The sequence below is a fragment of the Callithrix jacchus genome, chromosome 3, assembly GCF_049354715.1.
Source record: "Callithrix jacchus isolate 240 chromosome 3, calJac240_pri, whole genome shotgun sequence".
Taxonomy (NCBI): domain Eukaryota; kingdom Metazoa; phylum Chordata; class Mammalia; order Primates; family Cebidae; genus Callithrix; species Callithrix jacchus.
In genome coordinates, this window is record NC_133504.1 from 120,153,892 (window position 1) to 120,176,804 (window position 22,913).

The 22,913-nt window shown below is 40.9% G+C and overlaps 1 protein-coding gene across 3 annotated transcripts in view; it reads right to left on the reverse strand.

Annotated features, from left to right (window-relative positions):
• MRPL1 (mitochondrial ribosomal protein L1) overlaps positions 1–22,913 on the reverse strand; it is a 177,586-nt gene that overhangs the window by 115,731 nt on the left and 38,942 nt on the right. Inside the window, exon 3 of one of the 3 annotated variants that reach the window (XM_078367007.1) lies at positions 20,835–20,947. In XM_078367007.1, the coding sequence (XP_078223133.1) occupies positions 20,835–20,901 (67 nt within the window). In that variant the 5' untranslated portion in view covers positions 20,902–20,947. Of the gene's footprint in view, positions 1–3,216; positions 3,403–20,834; positions 20,948–22,913 lie in introns of those variants that run through there. The other 2 variants (XM_002745705.7, XM_008993109.5) reach the window with 2 other exon arrangements.

A 22,913-nucleotide genomic window follows, 5' to 3' on the forward strand; every position in this document is an offset into this window, starting at 1 on the left:
GTGCACCTATAATCCCAGCTCCTCAGGAAGCCGAAGCTAGAGAATTGCTTGAACCTGGAAGGCAGAGGTTATTGTGAGCTGAGATAGCACCACTGCACTTCAGTCTGGGTGACAGAGCAAGACTCCATCTAGGAAAAAAAAAAAATTACTGAGGTATTTTACATGGTGTTATTTTTTGTTTGTTTGTTTTTTCTTTATGCTAAGCCCTCAAAATCTAATGTGTATCTGACAAACTCAGTTCAGATTAGCCACATTTGAAGTGCCCAATAGTGGCTAACAAAATGAACATCACAACTGGAGGCCATTCTAAGTGCTTTGGATTTAGAAAAATGGAGAGTTCGGAGCACAGGAGTAACATGACTGTCCTTACAAGACCAATTTCACTACTTATTGAGAGTAGACTGTAGAGAAATCCAAGTGAGAGATGGTAGCAGGTTGGAACAAGGTAGCTGCAGTGGAGTGTGAGAAGTCAGAGTCTGGATTTATTTGAGGATAGAGCCAACAGGATTTGCCAACTATTTAACGTGAAGTATGAGATATAAAAGGAGTCAGCCAGGTGTGGTGGCTCAAAGCCTGTAAAGCCAGCACTTCAGAGACTGAGGTGGGAGGACCACCTGAGCCCAGGAGCTCCAAGAGCAGCCTGGGCAACATAGTGAGATCTCATCTCTACCAAAAAAAGAACAAAAACAACTTGGACCCAGAGGTCACAGTGGGCCCCAGAGGTCAAAGCAACAGTGAGCCATGACTGGACCACTGCACTCCAACTTGGCCAACACAGTGAGATCCTGTCTCAAAAAAAAAAAAGCGTCAAGGTTTTAACTTGGAGAAATGAGGGATGGAATTGCCTTCAAATGAGAAAAAGACTGCAGGCTATGACAATGAGTTTGATTTTAAACAACTGCAAGGTGCTGATATGCTATCAAAGCGGAGATGTAGAATATTCAGAGGAGTATAAGAATCTAAAGCTCAGAAGAGTGATCCCAACTGTAGATATAAATTTGATAACCAGTAAGATATAGACAATAATCAGCTGGGCGCGGTGACTGACATCTGTAATCCCAGCACTTGGGGAGGCGGAGGCAAGTGGATCACTTGAGGTCAGGAGTTCGAGACCAGCCTGGCCAACATGGTGAAATCCTGCCTCTACTAAAAATATAAAAATCAGCTGGGCATGGCGGTGCACACCTGTAATCCCAGCTACTAAGGAGGCTGAGGCATGAGAATCACTTGAACCTGGGAGGCAGAGGTTGCAGTGAGCCAAGATCGTGCCACTGCACCACTCAAGCCTAGGTGACAGAGCGAGACTCCATCTCAAAAGAAAAAAAAAAGACATAGACAAGAATCGACTATCCATTTCTCCAATAGCCAGGAAGAACACTGGTATTAAGGCTGACATACCTAACAGGGACAGTAACTACGGTGGCTTCCAGTGCTTTAACAAACCTCAGCTGCGTGGCCTTCTGCCAAGCATTTGCAATTTCATATTGTTGAAGCATTTGTTGTATCCCTGGGGGTTTTAAGCTATGTTTGCTGTGGCTGAACCAAGAAAGAAGGCCTATGTAGACTTCTACAGAAATGATGATTCCATGAAAGATTTTGAAGAGATGAGGAAGGCTGGTATATTTCAGAGCACAAAGTGATTGTGGAATATAAAGAATTTCTTTGGGTTGAATTACCTTTGGTCAGAAGTTTGTCACTGACCTATGTTCTTGAACTATGAAACGTGAATATGTGAGCTAACAGTTTCTCTTGATAAATAAACAAAAAAATTTTTTTTAAGTAGACAATAAATAATCAAAGCCACAGAATTTGGATGAGCTCACCAAGGAGTTAATTTAGATACAGAAGAAGATGAGAATGAAGGATAGCATGCTGGCCTCTAGAATACTCCAAGGAAAGACTGGGGAGAGGAAGAGGAACTAGCCAAGTAATGTGAGAAAAAATGACAAAATAAGAAGAAATTTAACAGAGAGATATCCTAGAAGCCAAGAGAAGAAAATGTGACAAGAAAATTGTAATATTCAGCCAGGTGTGGCGGCTCATGCCTGTTATCCCAGCACTTTGAGAGGCTGAAGCAGGAGGATTGCATGAGGTTGGGAGTTCAAGACCAGCCTGACTAACATGGAGAAAACCCATCTCTACAAAAATACAAAATTAGCAGAGCATGGTGGTGCATGCCTGTAATCCCAGCTACTGGAGAGGCTGAGACAGGAAAATTGCTTGAACTCGGGAGGCAGAGGCTGCGGTGAGCTGAGATCACACCATTGCACTCCAGCCTGGACAAGAGCGAAACTGTCTCAGGGAAAAAAAAAAGAGAAAATTATAATATTAGTTTTGGTTTCTTTGGATTTGTCTAATATAACAATTTCTGTCATACATGAAGACAATGCCTTCAATCTCCTTTTAGACATAGTACACATTTTGGTTTCCTCACATAGTAAGCATCAGGGTCTCTTGTTATCTCTTGCAGCCCCTAATTTTTGAGCAATAACTCTCTTGCCACAGTTTTCCTGCAAAGAAACTCAAAAAGAAAAAACACTGTGATGCAGTATGTTAAATATATATATATATATACATCACTGACCTAGGATTGCAAGCTTCAGTACTTCCTCTGCCACTTACTAGTTATATGACTTGGCCACATTACCTAGTAAGATCAGTTTCTTCCTCTGTAAAACGGGGGTAATGCTGGCTGCTGCTTCTACCTAAAGACTTACCTAAACAACATAATCGCTTGACTTCAAAAACACAAAAGAAAAACAAAAAGCATTGCACAAAAAAAGGGCTTTATCGTAGCTAAAAAATTGAAGTTATTAAAATGAAAAGAGGCGCTACCAAGAGGTACTACAGAATTAGCCTTCAAATGATAAACGTTGATCCAAATTAGAGCACCTCTGAAAGTTCAAAAACTGGAATAGCCTATAACGATAAAATTCGGAAAGCACCAAAAAGCACTTTGAAAACTGGTTTACAGACATAAGCCACTCAATTACATCATCTTTCCCTTACCAGAACTCCTTATCACACTACACTGCCCGCAGCCCACACCCCAGCATCCAGTCTTTGCCACACCCAAGAATCCAGTCCTTGCCTTACCCCATAGATGGCTGGAGGGGACTTGTTGTAAGTCCCGCTCCCATCCCCTCCCTCAGGGCGGACGTCTCCAGAATGGAGTTAAACCCTTCATAAGGTCAGTTTTAAGTAGTAATTACCCACCCTTTGAAGAACCTAGAGACCAGAAACAGCACTGGGGGCATTTTCAGCACCCAGAGCAGAATCCGCCTTGCACTCCGCTGCAACCAGACACTCGGTGCCAGAGCCATTTCCCCCACAAGACAACCCCTTGTCTTACCTCTACCCATGCACCTTACGGCCGCCGCCATGTTGGCCACTCCGGATTGCGCTCACGAAATTGGTCCTACATTTCAACTGGGAGGAATTAAAAAAGGGTTCCGTTCTAGAATCAGTAAAGGGGAAGGAGTTAGAAGGAGCAAAAGGAACGGGGCGGGGACCACAATGAGCTTTGCTGCCGGCGTGGCGGTGTTCCTGTTAGTCCGCCGTGCTGCCCAGGACCCTGTGTTTCGAGGTTCCGGTACGGCTGGTTAACCACCTTCGGGAAAATATGATCCTGTTGGCGATGCCGTAATTATTTTAATCTTTTCTTCTTCCTCTTTTTCTTTTTTGATCCTTTAAAGGTACTCAGAGCGACAATTTTTTTTTTTTTTTTTTTTTTGAGAGGGAGTCTTGCTCTGTCGCCCAGGCTGGAGTGCAGTGGCGCGATCTCTGCTCACTGCAACCTGCGGCTCCCGGGTTCAAGTGATTCTTCTTCCTCAGCCTCCCGAGTAGCTGGGACTACAGGCGCGCGCTAGCAGGCCCACCTAATTTTTGTATTTTTAGTACAGACAGGGTTTCACCATGTAGGCCAGACTGGTCTTTAACTCCTGACCTCGTGATGTGCCCGCCTCAGCCTCCCAAAGTGCTGGTGTTACAGGCGTGAGCCACCGCGCCGGCATCAGAACCACAATTTTAACAGGGTATGAGAGTACTTACTACCCAACGTAAAATCTTGAAAAACAGAAACCCTGCAGCCCGCTAGCTTCCTTCGTCACATTTCCGGCCTTGGAAAGACTTATTTAAACATTCTCCAGGCGTTTCGCCGCTACCCAAGGGAGGTGTCCAACTCATTGACAAACTTTGTTAATTGTCAAACTTTCTCTCAGCGCAAGATCAGCTATAGCTTAACATAAAATCTTACATTAATCTCTACATTTACCCCTTGCTGGCAAGCAAGTAGACTTGCCATTAGGATCAATTTAATAATAATACTTGGCATTTATAAAACATTTCTAGTTTTAAATATGGCAGCTCGAAGACCAACGCACAGGTTATTCTGATAGGAAAAAAATATGAGTGTACTTTCCATTACCTCACAGCTGTCACTGCGGTTTATCTAAAACAAATCTGATTATGTATTTTTATCACTTCCCAGCTTATCTCCCCCACAACACACACACGTTTCTCACCTCCATGACGCGGTTAATTCTATCTTCTCAGCTTGGAATCTGTATGTACCCCACATCACGTAGGTAACTTTTATAAAGATTTCGCCTCAGGCTGTGTTTGTTTTAAACAATTTTAAGATATAATTTACATACCATACAATCTACCCATTTAAATTATACAATTCAATAGTTTTTAATATACTCAAAGAGTTGTGCAGCCATCACCACAATATATCAGTTCTTGCCACCAGTCTGAGCTTTTTGTGGGTAGAAACTGTCTTATTCATTTTTGTAATCTCAGCACATACTTCAGCGCCAGGCCCATAGGAGGCTCTCAATAAATGTTTGCTGAATAAATGAATATATGCATACATGAATTAGCAACTCAATTAGAATGGCAAGCCTGCAAAATTAACTTGCTTCACTGAAGCTGCCCACAGGAAGACGGACTGGATCAAAGACATTTCCCAGATGCTTTATGTTATATTTATACATAGTACTCATCTACACGAAGAATAAGATTTCTAATTTATTGCCTTGTCTTGTTAATACCTAAGCAGTTACTTCAAAGATTCTACAATTTGTGACTTTGCAAAAAAATTCAAAGAACTTAAATCTACCTTTGCAACCTTTTTCCTTCTTCCCTCCCTCTCATCCTCCCTTCTTTTCACAAATATATATATGAGTGCCTGCCATGTGTCAAGCAGTGTACTTGACTATGCATACATGAAAAAAACTAATTCAATTTGAGAGTAAATACCAGAATTGAAGCAAGTTTACCCAGTCAATGTCAGACAAAAACAAACACTCAGATTAGAGGTGCTGGTCCTTAAGCCCTGTATCCATTTCCTTTCCACAGTCCAGAGTTGGGGTCAGTTGCCCCCCATCTGTGGACTTGTTTTTTTCTCTCAAGACAGGATCTGACTCTGTCATCCAAGCTGGAGTGCACTGACAAGATCATAGTTCATTTGCAGCCTTCACCTCCTAGGCTCAAGTGATCCTCGTGCCTCAGCCTCCCAAGTAGCAGGGACCACAGGCACACACCACCACGCCTGGCTAACATTTTTATTTTTATTTATAGACAGGGTGTGGGGTGTCTTACTTTGTTGCCCAACCTGGTCTCAAACTCCTGGCTTCAAGCAATTCCAAAGTGCTGGAATTACAGGTGTGACCCAACACAGCAGGCCCCATTTATGGACTTCTTTATGTCTACTGTTCTAACAAAAGAGTTTAAACATACAATATTGAATATAGTATGCTTACATATACCATAATGTATGCTTACAGTGGTAGCCTAATTAAAGTAATGTCCTGTACAGGTACAGCTTACCTGCTGCCCACTCTGGTCACCAGAACTTGATGGCATTGGGTAGATTTTGTATATAACAATACATAAAGAAATTCCTTAGCCTGAGACTTTATAAAAACAACAAAAAGACTTTATAAAAATTACAAAAATCCATACTCTGAAATAGGAACTCCAAGCCTCTAAATATTTATTACATAATGAGTTTCTTCTCACTAAAAAGAGGTAATAGAGCAGGAATTTCCAATCTTTTGGCTTCCCTGGGCCACATTGGAAGAATTATCTTGGGCCACACATAAAATATACTAACATTCATGATAGCTGATGAGCTTTTAAAAAATCACAAAAAAACTCACAATGTTTTAAGAAAGTTTATGAATTTGTGTTGGGCCATAATCAAAGCCATGTTGGACCACATGTGGCCAGCAAGCCATGGGTTGGATAAGCTTGTAATAGAGCATTTTGGTTAAGCGGCTGTGCTCTGGAGCCAAACTGCCTAAGCTTGAATTCCAGTATTATCACTTAGTAGTTGTGTGACCTGGGGCAAATTTATATACCTCTCTTGGCCTCGGTTTCCCTGATATGGGGCTAATGAAAAGATAATTTACTGAGGTGCTTACTGAAGTACTTGGCACAGAGTAAGCACTCAAAAAATATTAAATGTCCTTATTAAAGAACCAGTGAGAGCTCTGAACCAGAAAGCCAAAATAAATAGGCTGTTCTAGTACTTCTTCCAATAACTGCTTATTTCTTAACATGATCCATGCTGTTCTTATTCCCATATGTACAAAGATATCGCTTTCTTTATGTTAGAACTTTTACAAATATTTGCTGAAAGTCTTTAAACGGTATTATGCGCTTCAGAATTCACTGTAAAATGCAATTTTTGATTTCTAGGAAGGCTTATATTCTCCAGGAGTCTTGACAAAATGCCAGCTGCCAGCCTGCTTGGCAAATTTCCCTGGGAAAAGCTAATATATATTTGTCTAGCCCTGTCACTTTCCTGATCTGTGTTCTCTGCATTCTTCAGCCATCTTTCAGTTGAGCTGGAAACTTCTTTGCAAGAAATGCCACTTCCCTTTGGGGTTCAAGTTGAAAATTGATTCTCTTATTGGATAGAAATAAGGAAACTCAAGACATTTCCTATTTCAGTAAGGTGCATCAGAATCACTGAGAAGGCTTTTTAAACTTAGGTTGCTGGGCCCCATCCCCAGAGCTTCGGATCCAGTAGTCTGAGGTAGAGCCTGTGAGTATAATAAATTTTCAGGTGATACTGATTTATTGGCCCAGTGACAATACTTTGAAAACCACTCCTATGTAATACCATGAAATATTTGCATTTATATCTAACATTAACTTCGGGAGAAGCTGTTGTTTTGTTTAAAATTTTTATGCTCAATATAATATAGGCTATACATGTTCTTTGTGGGATATTTCTCCAAAATCAGAATCTACCCACTCTTACTTTCTTCCTCTCTACATACAATCTGCTATTCTACGCCTGGTTTTCAACTCCAAAACTGTCCACCTGCCAGCTGAGAAAATTTCTAATGCCTGTCTGTCTGCCTATCTGGGTTTTAAGTATTACCAACTCCTAGATTCCCTTTCCCCTTTCAGAAATGACTTTTTCTTTTTTCCATAAAGAAATGACTATCTAGGAAAATGTTCTTTTAGTCACAAGGCTGAAAGTTCAGCCAATGGCAGACTGGAACTCATTTTGTCTTGTCCCCAACACATGGCAGTTACTATGTCCAAAAGCCTCTAACAGATTTGCTTAATTCCAGATTGATTTAGGAGATTTAGAACTGTCCAGTGGAATGCTGGTAAAAGTTTAACAACTGGTTCTCCCGTATAAAAGAAATGAATTTGTACCATTTGTCAATTTCTATGGTGCAAATATTCCCATAGTAGGCGACTTCAAGCCACCAAACATAAAATCAACCAACTCAAAATTTCTGACAATTTATCAATTGGTTCTTGCATAGCTACAACATACTACTAATACAAGTCTTCAGTAACTTTTAGGAGGCCTAAACCAAACCAGTTCATCTTAGAGCCATATTTCTTAAACTTTAATGTGAATTCAGGTCACCTGGAAATCTTATTAAAATGTAGATTCTGATTTGGCAGGCCGGAAATGGGGCTTGCGATTCTGATTTTTAACAGGCTCCCAACAGTGATGTTGATGCTGCTGGTTCATGGACTACCCTTTTAATAGCAATGTCCTAGAGATATTTGAGAGCAAAACTCACATCCCTATCAGTAATCCCAAATCAGGACCCTTTCAATAGGCTCCTTCTAATACAGGGAATAGAATAAGTTTAAGTAGATTCACAAATTTCTGGGAGTAAACTCCATGGCCTCCATCTTTCAGCATCTTTCAGTGGAGATACTAAAAATACCAATAGCTTCCTGCCCCACCCACATCTGTTTCTGGTAGAAACGTCCCCCTCTCATATAAATAAAATTCCCCAGCTCAAGATATTTACATCAGTGGAAGCCATTTGACCTAAGGAAAGTCCACCCATACATGGCCAGTGACCTGGCTTGAAAAGAACAACTAGATCAATTGTTTCTCTCACAAAACCAAAGTTGGGAAAATGAAAGACTGAAATACTCAGGTGGGAGAGTTCAAGCTCCAGGATCACAGAATAGATTCCATGCTAGAACAGCCTTGACAGGCAAGCTGAAACTATCAGGGAACAGAAATGATGAGTGAGTAAAGTTACAGGCAGGGTCATAGAATAGATTTCATGCTAGAACACCCTTGACAGGCAAGGTGAAACTATCAGGGAACAGAAATGATGAGTGACTGAAATTACAGGAGGCCAGTGAGTTGCAATAATGTAATGTAATAAGGATGCCGAGAAAAGCAGAGATATCACGAGAAAGAAAGAGCAGCCTATGAGAGGAAGATAACAAATGCTGCCTCAGTTTCTGTTACAGTTTCCAACAAGCCTGCCATATCACTGTCCCTCTCCCTGCATTCTTGTGACATCCCTACCTACGACATGTATCCCTACAACGTCCCTGCTTTCTTGAGCTAGCACCAGTGAATTCCTGTATCTTCTTTTTCTTAAAAAAAAAAAAAAAACTAATTAAAACTGTGGGACTCTAGTTATTCCAATTTTAATGCTGTATTGGCAGGCCTATTCCAGAATTTGTAGCAAAGCCTTAATCATGGAATTGGAATCTCAAAAGAGTTTGAAAAGCTTTTGGAAGTCTTCCATCTACCTATCTCCCTATAATTATCTATTTAAATTTCTGATGATACAGACTTTTTTTTTTAGACATTGTTTCCCTCTTTTTGAAATGGCACGATCTCAGCTCACCACAACCTCCATCTCCTGGGTTCAAGAGAGTCTCCTGCCTCAGCCTCCCAAGTAGCTGGGACTACAGGCACATGCCACCACACCCTACTAATTTTATGTATTTTTAGTAGAGATGAGGTTTCACCGGGTTAGGCAGGATGATCTCCATCTCCTAACCTCGTAATCTGCCTGCCTCGGCCTCCCAAAGTGCTAGGATTATAGGAGTGAGCCACTGAGCCCAGCCAGTCTTGAATATTCTATAAGGTAGTTCATTCCATTTGGAGGCAACTCTAATTGTTAAAAAGTTGTTGTTTGTATTGAAAGCCCAAATAGTCCCTGTAACCTGGACCTAATTGAACCATTCAGGTCAATTCCACATGGCAACATTTCTGGTGCTTGAGAATAGCTATTGTGCCTCCCTTTAAGTCTTCTCCTCACTTGGCTAAATATGTCCCTATTTTTAATCACTCACAGTCCCTCCCTTTCATGGTGTGGTGATGAGAACCTCTCACCTTACTAGGAGAGTTACAAAGGATATACTCTGGATGACTGTGTCTCTCTTAAAATGTAATTCCACAGTTGAACAAAACACTCCAGAGGCAAAAAAAAACATTGGGTTCTAGAAAAATTAATGCAACCTAAAATTGCATTAACTTCTTTGGCAGTTCTAATGGCTTCACTTACTTTTTAATTCCCTTGTTTGTCTTCAATATTTTATGACAAAAAGTGTACCATGAATATCCCACATTTTGAAATAAACCAAAAGCTAAGGTTCTTTTGGATGAACTTTTTGCTTTAAGATTACTATATTCTAAACAGCACTGTCCAATATAAATGTAATGCAAGCCCCACATGTACTTTTTAATTTTCTAGTAGCTATATTAAAATGGAAACAAGTAAAATTAACTATAGTAATTTATTTAACTCAATATATCTACAAGTTTAACATATAATTGATATAAAATATTTATTAAATATTTTACATTCTTTTTTTATTAAGTATTTAAATTTGATGTGTATTTTACACTTGGAGCACATCAAAGTTGGGACTAACATTTCAAAAGTTCAATAGCCACATATGGCTACCAGATTGGACAGCACAATTTTAGAATAAGAATAGTTAATGCTTATTGAACACTTACTGTGTGCCAGGGCTTCATTATTTTAACTCTTTAAATCTTCACACCAACTCTATAAGATAGGCACTATAATTATTCACAATTTACAGATGAAACAGCAGTCACGGAGAAGTTAAGTAAGTTACCCAGTCGGTAAGTAGTTGGTTGGGATCTGAACCCAGGATGCCTGCCAGAGTTCACAAGCTAGTGTTAGATTCTGACACCAGAGCCAATGCATCTGACCACGGCGCCCTCCTTCTGTTTCACTGCTACCTAGAAACTCTGGTATTTCCACGTATATACAGCCATGAGTCAGTAATTTGGTGCTGATGTTTTAAATTAGAGAATGGCCAGATAACATTAGAGTATACAGGAGAAAGTAAGTAACATGTAAGTAATTTTTTGATCTGCAAAGCCACACATATATATCACAAGTACCAACAAAACACTACAGTTATTTTTTTATTTCTAATGCATGAGAAGGTAAAACTTGTTTGAAATATTTATCTAAAATATGGATAGACATATTTTTAAAACTTTGCAGACCTGAGAAAAGAAACAATACTGACAAAGCAATTCTCAAGAGGACAACGTATTTTTATAGAGTGTGCGTAACTCACGAGGAGGCAGTAAGCAATTGAAAGGATATGACATTCTTCCTCTCTTTTGTACTGTGTGGCTTTATTGTTTTGTTCACTTAGAAGTGAACTTGACATTTTGTTTTTACACTTTTTTCAAATCCTGTCTTTTAGATTAGGTCAAACTGAGCCTGAGTTCCTCACCAAGTTCCAGCCTCTGAGATTAGTAAGCTTTTCCTCTATCTCTAGGTTTCTCTTTTTAAAATTATTTATTTATTGCTTTATTTGTTTATCGTATGTTTCCTCATATAATTTTGAATGTTATAATTAACTTTATTTCAATAGGTTTTTGGGGAATAGGTGATGTTGGGTTACATGAATAAGTTCTTTAGTGGTGATTTCTGAGATTTTGGTGTACTTATCACCTGAGCAGTGTACACTGTACCAAATGCGTAGTCTTTTATCCCCCAAACCACCTCCTACTCTTTCCCCTGAATCCCCAGAGTCCATTGTATCATTCTTATGCCTTTGTGTCCTCATAGCTTAGCTCCCACTTGTGAGTGAGAACATACAATGTTTGGCTTTCCATTCCTGAATTACTTCACTTAAAATAATGGTCTCCAATTCCATCCAGGTTGCAGCAAATGCCATTATTTCATTCCTTTTTATGACTGAGTAGTTAGTATTCCATGGTGTATATATATGCCACATTTTCTTTATCCACCTGTTGATTGATGGCCATTTGATCTGGTTCCATATTTTTGCAATTGTGAATTGTGCTGCCATAAACATATGTGCGCAAGTATCTTTTTCATGTAATGACTTATTTTCCTCTGGGTAGATACCCAGGAGTTGGATTGTTAGATCAAATGGTAGTTCACAGGGGCAGGAAATATGTTTTTTAAATTCCTCCATGAATATTTAGTATCTAGCCCAGCAAATGGCATATAGCAGGCAATCAATAATTATTTATTGAATAAATGAATGAATATTTTTGGATAAATTATTAGAAGAAACCTACTGAGTCAAAGGTACTGTGCCCATTTTTGAGATTTTGGATGCACATATCCAAACTGCTTTCCAGAAAGTTGTGCAAGTGTGTACTCTGTTAGCAGTGTGTGCAGTCGGCTGTGCAATTGGCCATTTCACTGCATATTTGCCAGCACTGAGTATTATTTTTTAAAATGTTTGCCAGTTTGAAGATCAAAATAGTTTATCTGATTTATAATGGAGTTGAATGGTTTTTCATATATTGTAGTATTTTGTATATTTGTTTTTCATACATTTTATTTATTTCCTTATTCATCTTTCCCTTGATATTTTTAGAGCTATTCATGCATGTGTATGTGAGAATCACTCACTTTTCTATTGGTGGTGCTAACATACCACAACTTTTGGTTACTCTTGCAAAACACGGACACTTTTTACAGAAACTTGCAGGGGTTCCTTTTCTCTTTTTTAAAATGTGGTTTGTGTTTGCAACTCTTCGGACATCGTTCCTTGTCAAAGTCTCTGTGACCTCTAAGTCTGCAAAAACAAAAACCTTCAGACCACTTATTTGACACGATGAGGGTGATTTGCATGTTTCCGCTGGGGCTTTGGATATTGTATAGACATAGACACCGGCGCCCTGGGGAAAGTTAAAGAGCTTTAAAAACAGGTTCCTCTTCTGTGCTTGTTTCATTTTCCTCACAAGAGTACCTGGCATCTTTTTATATGTCAGACAAAATGGAGCAGTTCCCTACGAGTCAGGCACTGTGTGTGCCAAAGCAGGGATTAAGAGGACACTGAATGTTTGCACGCTGCTCTCAGCAAAGGGCTTCCAGATGCCTCCAAAATGGTGTCAGCTTAGGCCATAGGCATGCAAATGTTTGAAGAGTGGCTTCCTAAGCAGGAGCACCTGTGTGAACTTGTTATTGACCATAGTAAAGAGTCAAAGGGTCTCTCCTTGACTCGTTCATTCATTCATTCAGCAGATATTCAGGAGCTGGGAATTCAAAACAGGGCCAGGCCAACAAGGCCCCTGTCCTTGTGAACTCTGGAGCTGAGCCAGCATAGAGAGCCAAGCAAAATACAGGGGTAAAGGAAGCAACAGAAAGGCCCTGGGAGCTCGTTGGGCCCCCTAGCAGGCCATTCCTGCCTGATATCACAGAGATTCATCAGGAGGGTGACCAGAGGAGCAGAGGGTAAAACTCCACAGAAAGAAGGAATTCTCTAGCTCAGTATCTCTTGTTTACTGCTTCAGGAATTGAGCCCAGAGTCTTCAGAGAAACTTGGGAATTATTTCTTAGTCATTTTTATCTGGACAATATTGAGTTCAAATACTCCAATATTCACCTGTGCATGGTAGCATTGCATCTTGCCTAAACTATTTTATTCCATCTACTGATGTTTCTGTTGTTGCTTCCAGGTTAGCACTTTTCTTCTTCTTGTAGTTTTTAAGTAGTAAGGTAGTAGTGGTCTTGGAGGAAATAAGGTAAGGTAGGATGGGAAGGGAATGGAGAGAATAGAGACTCAGAGCTGAGGGGCCTTTAATAATCAGGAGACTAGAGGTTCTGGTCAGGCTTTCTTGGCATGGTCAACCCCAGAAAGTTATGCGCCTCAGTTTCTCCATCTGAAAATAGGTATGACAGTATTTTTGTGGCACATGAGTCTCCATTGTTGTTCCTCAGCTTCAGTGAGATCTTGACAATTTATTCTAAACAACGATGAACAATTGTTAAGGGTTAACATTTAATAGAAAAATAAAAGCTGCTTTTCTGGATTCTCTGGGAGAAATGAAAGTGCCCTATGCCTAAGCAAAAAACATATCAAAGAACTACACAGGGGTCCAAGGAGAGAAGAAAAGTAATTAGCATCCTGGGCCATTAGGAAAAATAGATTGTATTTATAGAAAAAAATAGATTTATCCAAAGGTCAAAGAAAAAAATAACAACTGGGCATAGGTACATGAGTAAAAGAGTTACTAAATAAAATGTCTTTAAACTCTAATAATATATGCTCTAAAATACATGCTGGTAGCTTCTTATCTTTTCTTAGTTTGTACCATCATAAATGGCATATGACATGTAATTCTTCACAAAAACACAAGAATGCATCGCTCTTCTTAACCCACCCAGAAGGAAAGCCACAGAAGGCTAGGAAGAGTAAGATACCCAAGTTCTCAAAGTTCTTGCCAGATGCCTTCCGTGGTTTATGGTGAGGGTGGGGAGCTTTGCAGCATTACCACAACTCACCATGTATATTGCACACTGAAAGGATTCAGTAAGTAGCAACCGTATAACAGGAGGGCTTAACCGAATGCAAGCAGTGTACACCCTGAGATTCACATACAAGTTGGACATACAGAGAATGTCCTGACTTCTTCAGGGGGTCTTTGCATGGCTCTGAGGAGTGGTTCATCCTAAGGACAGTAAGAGTGTTTGAAGGGCACAGGACCAGTATGAAAGGGAAGCAATTCTGCACGTATTGCTCAGAGCCCTGCCTCTACCCAGTATCTTCTAAAGATGAGTATTAGAACCTGGGCAGGGGAGGCAACAGAAAACTATGTAAAAGAGCCATTTCACTGAAACTGTGAGCATGAGACTTCTTGTTTATGGGAACCAGGTGGTAATAGGGAGACAAATTCTTGAATATAACATGCTGCAGCCTGAGACACACTTTGGACAACAGCAGCTTCAATGACTTGGCAACTGTCCTGCAGACAGAAGGCAATAAAAAGCAGAAGAGGACAAAAAGGGCAGATGCCATGCAGTAGCAAATGTGTTTGGGAACACTCAATGAGATATTCCCTTGGTGCATCCATCAAGAACTAGAGTGCCTTTGTGAGGGAGGTATAGAACCAATCATTATTGATAGGGTCCCAAAGGCAAAGAAATACAGGGACCATAGTTCACACTTGGTTGGCGAAACACTGGCTTCATGGGGAGAGCTGTCTGAGAGTAATACAAGCAAGTATGATTTCTTTTTATAATGATGTTGCCCAATTAGGAAGTTTGATAGGTCTTATTCAATGTTTAGTTTTCCTAAATTTGCTTTGCCTAGGATTAACAGGTTTTTCTCATGCACCTTTTTATAAAACTATCGAATTCCAGGTTACAAATTAAAATATAACACACAATTCTGGGTATGTTGGTTTGTGCCTGTATTCCCAGCTACTCAGAAGGCTAAGGCAGGAGAATCACTTGAGGCCAGGACTTTGAGGCTGCAGTGTGCTATGATCACACCTATAAATGGCCACTGCTCTGGGCATAATAGCAAGACTTCATCTCAAAAAAGAAAAAACAGTGGCTCACATCTGTAATCCCAACACTTTGAGAGGCTGAGGCAGGAGATTGCTTGAGCCCAGGAGTTCAAGACCAGCCTGGGAAACATCGTTAGACCCTGCTTCTACAAAAAAAAAAAAAAAAAAAATTATTAGTTGGGCATGGTGGCAATGCCTGTGGTCCCAGTTACTTAAGAGGGTGAGATGGAAGGGTCACTTGAACCCGGGAAGTCAAGGCTGCAGTGAGACCCAGCGTAGGTGACAGAGTGAAACCACTGTCTCAAAAAAAAAAAAAAAAGAAGAAGATACACTGTCTATCGTACCCTATATCTTACCTATTAATTACATTAATATGAAATTATTCTCTCATTTACTAAATCTTACCAAGTTACCCATGACCATTTGCCTTATTTCTTATTCTATGAGAATTAAATATCTTTCATAGACTGCAAGATAGTATTATAAGAATTCATTGCAAAATCCAAGTAAACCACATTCACTGAATAAATCTCCTTTGTCATTAATGCTGCCTCTTTCAAATAAGTTAATAGATTAGAAGGTAACTATATATATATGACTATTCTGTGCTTATATTGCTATCTAATAGCAATATATTGCTTTTATACCTGCTTCATTATCTTTACTCATTTTTCCTAACAGATTTTTTTCCTTCTTGCTATAATTTGGTTAATTACTGGTAATTTCTTATTTTAAAAGACACTGTACTGGTTATACTCCATTTGCCACCAGCCATATCCACTCTTCACCCTTGTCCACCCTGCTGGGTACCCATAGAGACTGACCCTTTTAAACTACCACCAGGGCTCCCTTGCCATCTGGCTTCTCATTGGGTTTTGGCCTAGGAAGCACCAGCAAGAGACAGAGTGCAGGAAGAAAAAGAGAAGCCAGGCTATTGCCATGCTCCCTCCGGCCTGGCTATAGACCCAGAGGTGGCTACATTCTTTAATGGCCGCTCCTTTTGTCAGGCAGCTCCTCTTTCACAGCTCCAGCTCTCACCTGGTTCCAGTAACACTGTGTCTCCCTTTGTTCCTTGTATCCTAGGTGCAGTTGTAGCTCCCAAACTTGCCTGTCCACATTTATTTAGATTCCTTATCAGAGCCCTTAACCCTGCCCATACCTCTGATAATAGTTCCCCTTTTAAACTCTCTTCAGTTAAATTTTTGGAGTCTACCACATGTTTCCTGCTGTGTCTCTGGCTATTACAGACACTGAGTCAATATATTGCTAAATCAGATTTTAACTGAAAGGGTGGATAAACAATGAGAATTACTTATGTTGGCCAAAAAAAAAAAAGGTTAACACTATGCTAATAATAACAATTTCCACAGTCCATAAGAAATGTAGGCAAGAAGTCAAACTATTCTCAACATATCCTCTTATGATTAATTTTAGTTCTTAACTCTATGCCAAAGTGTGTGTCTTACAATAAGAATACTAACTTCATCTTACTTACAGTATGCAACACTACCAGTCTTTGCCAAAACCTCTTCCCCTGCATGGAAAGGATGGCCTTAACTTATGATTTACACCCCTCCCAACATTGTACATATTCAATATCTAGAGTTGTTCAGTCAAGACGAATGCCTTGGGAACTCCCAACAAGACAATTCTTTTTGTTCATTAGCATTCTCCAAGACTCATAGAACAATCCCAGAGGACACAGACACTACAGTCTAATACTCTTTAATTTTTCCCTCTAATATGAGTTGCAAAAAATGCCTCTTTGTTGTTTCAGTTATCTAGTTGATAACTATTAGATTGTATGCACACACACACACACACACACATACACACACACACACACGTCTCCTAAGGAAAAATATGAATTCTCAGAGACAGCTGCTTAACAATACTTTGTTAATACAGTATTGGCCTACAAATATTTTTAATGGAGCTGATGATTAATCTCAAGATCTATATTTCTGTCTTATTTTGAAAATAATCAGATTAAGCCACATTTCTACATAGCTATGATCCATTGCAGCTGAACAGACATTGCAATTTTTTTTTTTTTTGAGACGAAGTTTTGCTCTTGTTGCCCAGGCTAGAGTGCAACGGTGTGATCTTGGCTCACTGCAACCTCTGCCTCCTAGGTTCAAGCCATTCTCCTGTCTCAGCCTCCCAAGTAGCTGAGACTATAGGTGCATACCACCATGCCCAGCTAATTCTTGTATTTTTAGTAGAAACATTTGTCGGCTGGTCTCGAACTCCCGACCTCAGGTGATCTGTGTGCCTCGGGCTCCCAAAGTGCTGGGATTACTGTAATTTTTAGAAGGGGGATCGACTTCCCATGTACCACAGTCCTCATCACACTGCATTGCCTCTGTAGGTATTTTACTCATTCACAATATCTGCCCAAACTCTGCAGACACTTGAGTTTGCATCACCCCACTCCTTTTTAAATTATGTTTAATAAGAAATAGGTCTACTATTAAAGAATAACCCTCTTATTGGTTGTTCTATTAGCCAAAAACACCAGGCCAAAGCTTTGAAATTACCACTTGTAAGGGTTTGACTAAATTCTTAGGTAAAGATCAATTTGTCTTTCATATTTTAAGCAATTCATGTAGGTTTTTTTTCCATCTGAACCTTTTTTTTTTTTTTTTTTTTTTTTTTGAGATGGAGTTTTGCTCTGTAGCCAGGACAGAGTGCAGTAGTGCAATATTGGCTCATTGCAACCTCCGCCTCCCGGTTCAAGTGATTCCCTTTCTTCAGCCTCCTGAGTAGCTGGGACTACAGACGCAGGTGACCATGCCAGCTAATTTTTTGTATTTTTAGTAGAGACAGGGTTTCACCATGTTGGCCAGGATGGTCTTGATCTACTGACCTCGTGATCTGCCCACCTCGGCCTCCCAAAGTGCTGGGATTACAGGCATGAGCCACCATGCCCTGCCACCTTGTATGTTTAATAATTATTTATATGATTTGCTTCTTTTTGTCAGTGGCGATATGTTTTATATTCAGATGGTGTCTTTTTCTATTTTACTTACATTCATTTGAGTACATTAGAAACCCTTGGTCAAACTGGGTTAGGTAAACTAGTTTTCAGTAAATTAGTCTGAGCCTATTTAATTCATGATTTTTTAGTTGAATGAATTAGTAAAAGCTTTTTCCATTTGAACCTTGTAGGATTTCTTCCAGTTTTAGTTTTATATGCTACAGAATGTGATACAGTCCTAGTTCAGACATTTCTTGTCCCTAGTCTAGAATTCTTGTTTGAAGTCTGTTACTACCATTTCAACCCGTTATTTAAACTTGATCTCCTACATTTGGAAATATAATGGAACACTTTATTTAATTTATTAAATTGATATTGTACTGAAATTGTGATTTTCCAAATGGAATCTCCATTGCCTAAACAACCTTTATTTAGAAAATGTTGAAACTTTTAAGACAGTGCTCAGTGCTCATTCGGCTGGGGGCTGGGCTCAGTGGCTCAACCTGTAATCTCAGCACTTTGGGAGGCTGAGGCAGCCAGATCCCGAGGTCATGAGTTCAAGACCAGCCTGACCAATATGGTGAAACCCTGTTTCTACTAAAAATACAAAAATTAGCCTGGCATGGTGGTGGGTGCCTGAAGTCCCAGTTACTCGGGAAGCTGAGGCAGATGAATTGCTGGAATCCGGGAGACGGATGTTGCAGTGAGCCAACAGTGTGCCATTGCACTTCGGCCTGGATAACAGAGTGAGACTTCGTCTCAAAAAAAAAAAAAAAACGGGGGGCCGGGCGCGGTGGCTCAAGCCTGTAATCCCAGCACTTTGGGAGGCCGAGGTGGGTGGATCACGAGGTCAACAGATCGAGACCATCCTGGTCAACATGGTGAAACCCCGTCTCTACTAAAAATACAAAAAATTAGCTGGGCATGGTGGCGTGTGCCTGTAATCCCAGCTACTCAGGAGGCTGAGGCAGGAGAATTGCCTGAACCCAGGAGGCAGAGGTTGCGGTGAGCCGAGATCGCGCCATTGCACTCCAGCCTGGGTAACAAGAGCAAAACTGTCTCAAAAAAAAAAAAAAAAAAGACAGTGTTCATTCAAACTTAGCCATATTATAGTCACTACTGACTCTAAAATGATAAAGAAAACATGGTTTTATTGTAATTGTAGTATACACCCTATTAATCAACTTCAGTGTAATCAATTTGTAAACAGGCATTTGAACCAGAGCAACCCCAATGCCATCTATCTATCTATCTGGGATGGAGTCTCGCTCTGTTCCCCAGCATGGAGTGCAGTAGTGCCATCTCGGCTCACTGCAACCTCTCTGCCCCTGGGGTTTGAGTGATTCTCCTGCCTCAGCCTCCAGAGTAGCTGGGATTACAGGCGTGTGCTACCACGCCCGGCTAACTTTTGAATTTTATTAGAGATGGGGTTTCACTATGTTGGCCAGGCTGGTCTTGAATTCCTGACCTCAAGTGATCCTCCCGCCTCAGCCTCCCAAAGTGCCAGGATTATCCGCATAAGCCACTGCGCCCAGCCACAAGCCCATCTTTAATAGGGGATGGGTAAAATAAGGCTGAGACCTACTAGGCTGTATTCCTAGTTGGTTAGGCATTCTTCCTCACAGGCTGAGATAGGAGGTCCATACAAGATATAGGCCATAAAACTTTGCTGATAAAATAGGATGTGGCTGCCAAGTGTGATGGTTCATACCTGTAATCCCAGCACTTTGAGAGGCTGAGGTGGCTGGATCACTTGAGCTCAGGAGATGAGACCAGCCTGGCCAACATGGCAAAACCCCACCTCAATGTTTAAAAAAAAAAAAAGTAATCAGATGTGCTGGTGTGTGTCTGTAGTCCCAGCTTCTTGGGGTGCTGAGGCAAAAGGATTGCTTGAACACAGGAGGTCGAGGCTGCAGTGAGCCAAGATTGTGCCATTGCACTTTAGCCTGGGTGACAGTGAGACCTGGTTTCAAACAAAACAAAACAGGATGCTGTAAAGAAGCCAGACAAAACCCACCAAAACCAAGATGGCAATGAAAGGGACCTCTGGTAGTGCTCACTCCTAATTATATGCAAATTATAATGTATTAGCATGCTAAAAGACATTGCCACCAGTGCCATGACAGTTTACAAACGGCATGGCAACATCTGGAAGTTACACTATGTAGTCCATAAAGGGAAAGAATCCTCAGTTCCGGGAAATATCCACCCCTTTCCTGGAAAGCTCATGAATAATTCACCCATTTTTCCCCCTATAATCAAGAACAAACCCGTTCAAAAGTGGGTAAAGGATATGCACAGACACTTTACAAAAGAAGACATATGAGGCCAACAAACATATGAAAAAATGCTCATCATCACTGGTCATTAGAGAAATGCAAATCAAAACTACATTGAGATACCATCTCATGCCAGTTAGAATGGCGATCATTAAAAAATCTGGAGACAACAGATGCTAGAGAGGATGTGGAGAAATAGGAACACTTTTACACTGTTAAAGGGAGTGTAAATTAGTTCAACCATTGTTGATACAAACTTCAAGGACAATTTCTTTTCGAAGGCTTATTCCAGTTTCATGAGGCTAGCATGAGGTGTATGCATTTGCCAGGGGCAAGTTTATACTTCTGAATTAACCCATGCAGCAAATGCTACGCATCTACTAGCATTCCATTTAGAAGCATTTGTGGTGGACGATGGAGGGGCCAGACTCATTGTACTCCTGCTTGCTAATCCACATCTGCTAGAAGGTGGACGGTGAGGCCAGGATGGAGCCACCGATCCACACAGAGTACTTACGCTCTGGGGGTGCAATGATCTTGATCTTCATGGTGCTGGGCACCAGGGCAGTGATCTCCTTCTGCATCCTGTCGGCGATGCCTGGGAAGACAGTGTGGCGATTCCTCAAGGACCTAGAAATAGAAATTCCATCGGGCTGGGCGCAATGGCTCACGCCTGTAATCCCAGCACTTTGGGAGGCCAAGGCAGGTGGATCACGAGATCAAGAGATCGAGACCATCCTGGTCAACATGGTGAAACCCCATCTCTACTAAAAATACAAAAGATTAGCTGGGCACAGTGGCACGTGCCTGTAATCCCACCTACTCAGGAGGCTGAGGCAGGAGAATTGCCTGAACCCAGCGGGCGGAGGTTGTGGTGAGCCGAGATTGCGCCATTGTACTCCAGCCTGGGTAAAAAGAGCGAAACTCTGTCTCAAAAAAAAAAAAAAGAAATTCCATTTGACCCAGCAATCCCATTACTGGGTATATATCCAAAGGATTATAAATTGTTCTACTATAAGGACACATGCACACGAACGTTCATTGCAGCACAGTTTACAATCACAAAGACCTGGAACCAACCCAAATGCCCATCGATGATAGACTGAACAGGGAAAATGAGGCATACATACATTATGGAATACTATGCAGCCATCAAAAATTATGAATTCGTGTCCTTTATAGGGACATGGATGAACCTGGAAACCATCATTCTCAGCAAACTGATACAAGAACAGAAAATCAAACACCGCATGTTCTCACTCATAGGTGGGTGTGGAACAATGAGAACACATGGACACAGGGAGGGGAGCATCACACACTGGTTTCTGTAGGGGGGAAGTAGGGGAGGGACAGCAGGGGGTGGAGAGTTGGGGAGATACAGCATGGGGAGAAATGCCAGATATAGGTAATGGGGAAGAAGGCAGCAAATCACACTGTACCTATGCAACAATCTTGCATGTTCTTCACATGTACCCCAAAACCTAAAATGCAGTTAAAAAAAATCAAGAAGTAACTGTAAGTGAACTCAATTGAGCAGTCCATGTCACTGCTTTATGGAGTAGCCATTCTTTTATTTCTTTACTTCTCTAATAAACGTGCTTTCACTCTACTCTATGGACTCACGCTGTATTCTTTCTCACGTGAGGTCCAAGGACCCTCTCTTGGGGTCTGGATCGGGATCCCTTTCTAGTAACAAACTAACCAAATTCACTGACCCTTTCCAGCACCTTTGTAACCTTAATAGGTCTGTTGCCAATGCTCCAGGCAAGTCAATATGCTGGGACACTGGGTTGTATCAGATAAAGTGGTTTAAGTATAGTCCACCAAACAAAGAGACAGGAGGTAACTTGAAAGCCATCTCACTGAAAAGTCTGGGGCTAGGAATTTTCAGGGTTTTGAAGTGGGCCAAAGTATGGAGATTACTGATTGGTTAAAGAGTGCAGGGAGAAGTCATAGGACAAGGAAATGAAGAAGGTGTATTCTCATGCTGATTCCATTTGTCTGTGAGGGTCAGCTGTTTCTCTGGAAATCAGGATCTGAAAAACATCTTAAGCAATCCTTAAGCAAAAGCCATGTGATTCTAATGCCAGAGATCCTATCTATAGGAACAATGCGGATGCAAATGATCAGTATCTAGTGACTTGGAGTAACAAGGAAGTGGGTTAATGTGCAGCCAGATTAATGCTTAAATATATCTATATTTCTGTCCAGAACCAGACATGCAATTCTTGTCAACCCTGTGGGGACAATTTCATGTCAATAAACACATTGATCCACAGTACCATCAAAACTCATCTAGTAATCTGTTCTCCAGTCTGCCTACCATTTCTCCCACTAGGAGAATTTTATACTTAAGAGTTCCGCTGGATGTGGTGGCTCACGCCTAAATCCCAGCACTCTAGGAGGCTGAGGCAGGCAGATCACTTGAACCCAGCCTAGTGAAGACCAGCCTGGGCAACATGATGAGACTCTGACTCTACTAAAATACAAAAAATTCTTTGGGTATGGTGGTGTGCACCTGCAGTCCCAGCTACTGGGGAGGCTGAGGTGGGAGAATCACCTGTGCCTGGGAAGTTAAAGCTGCAGACAGCCAAGA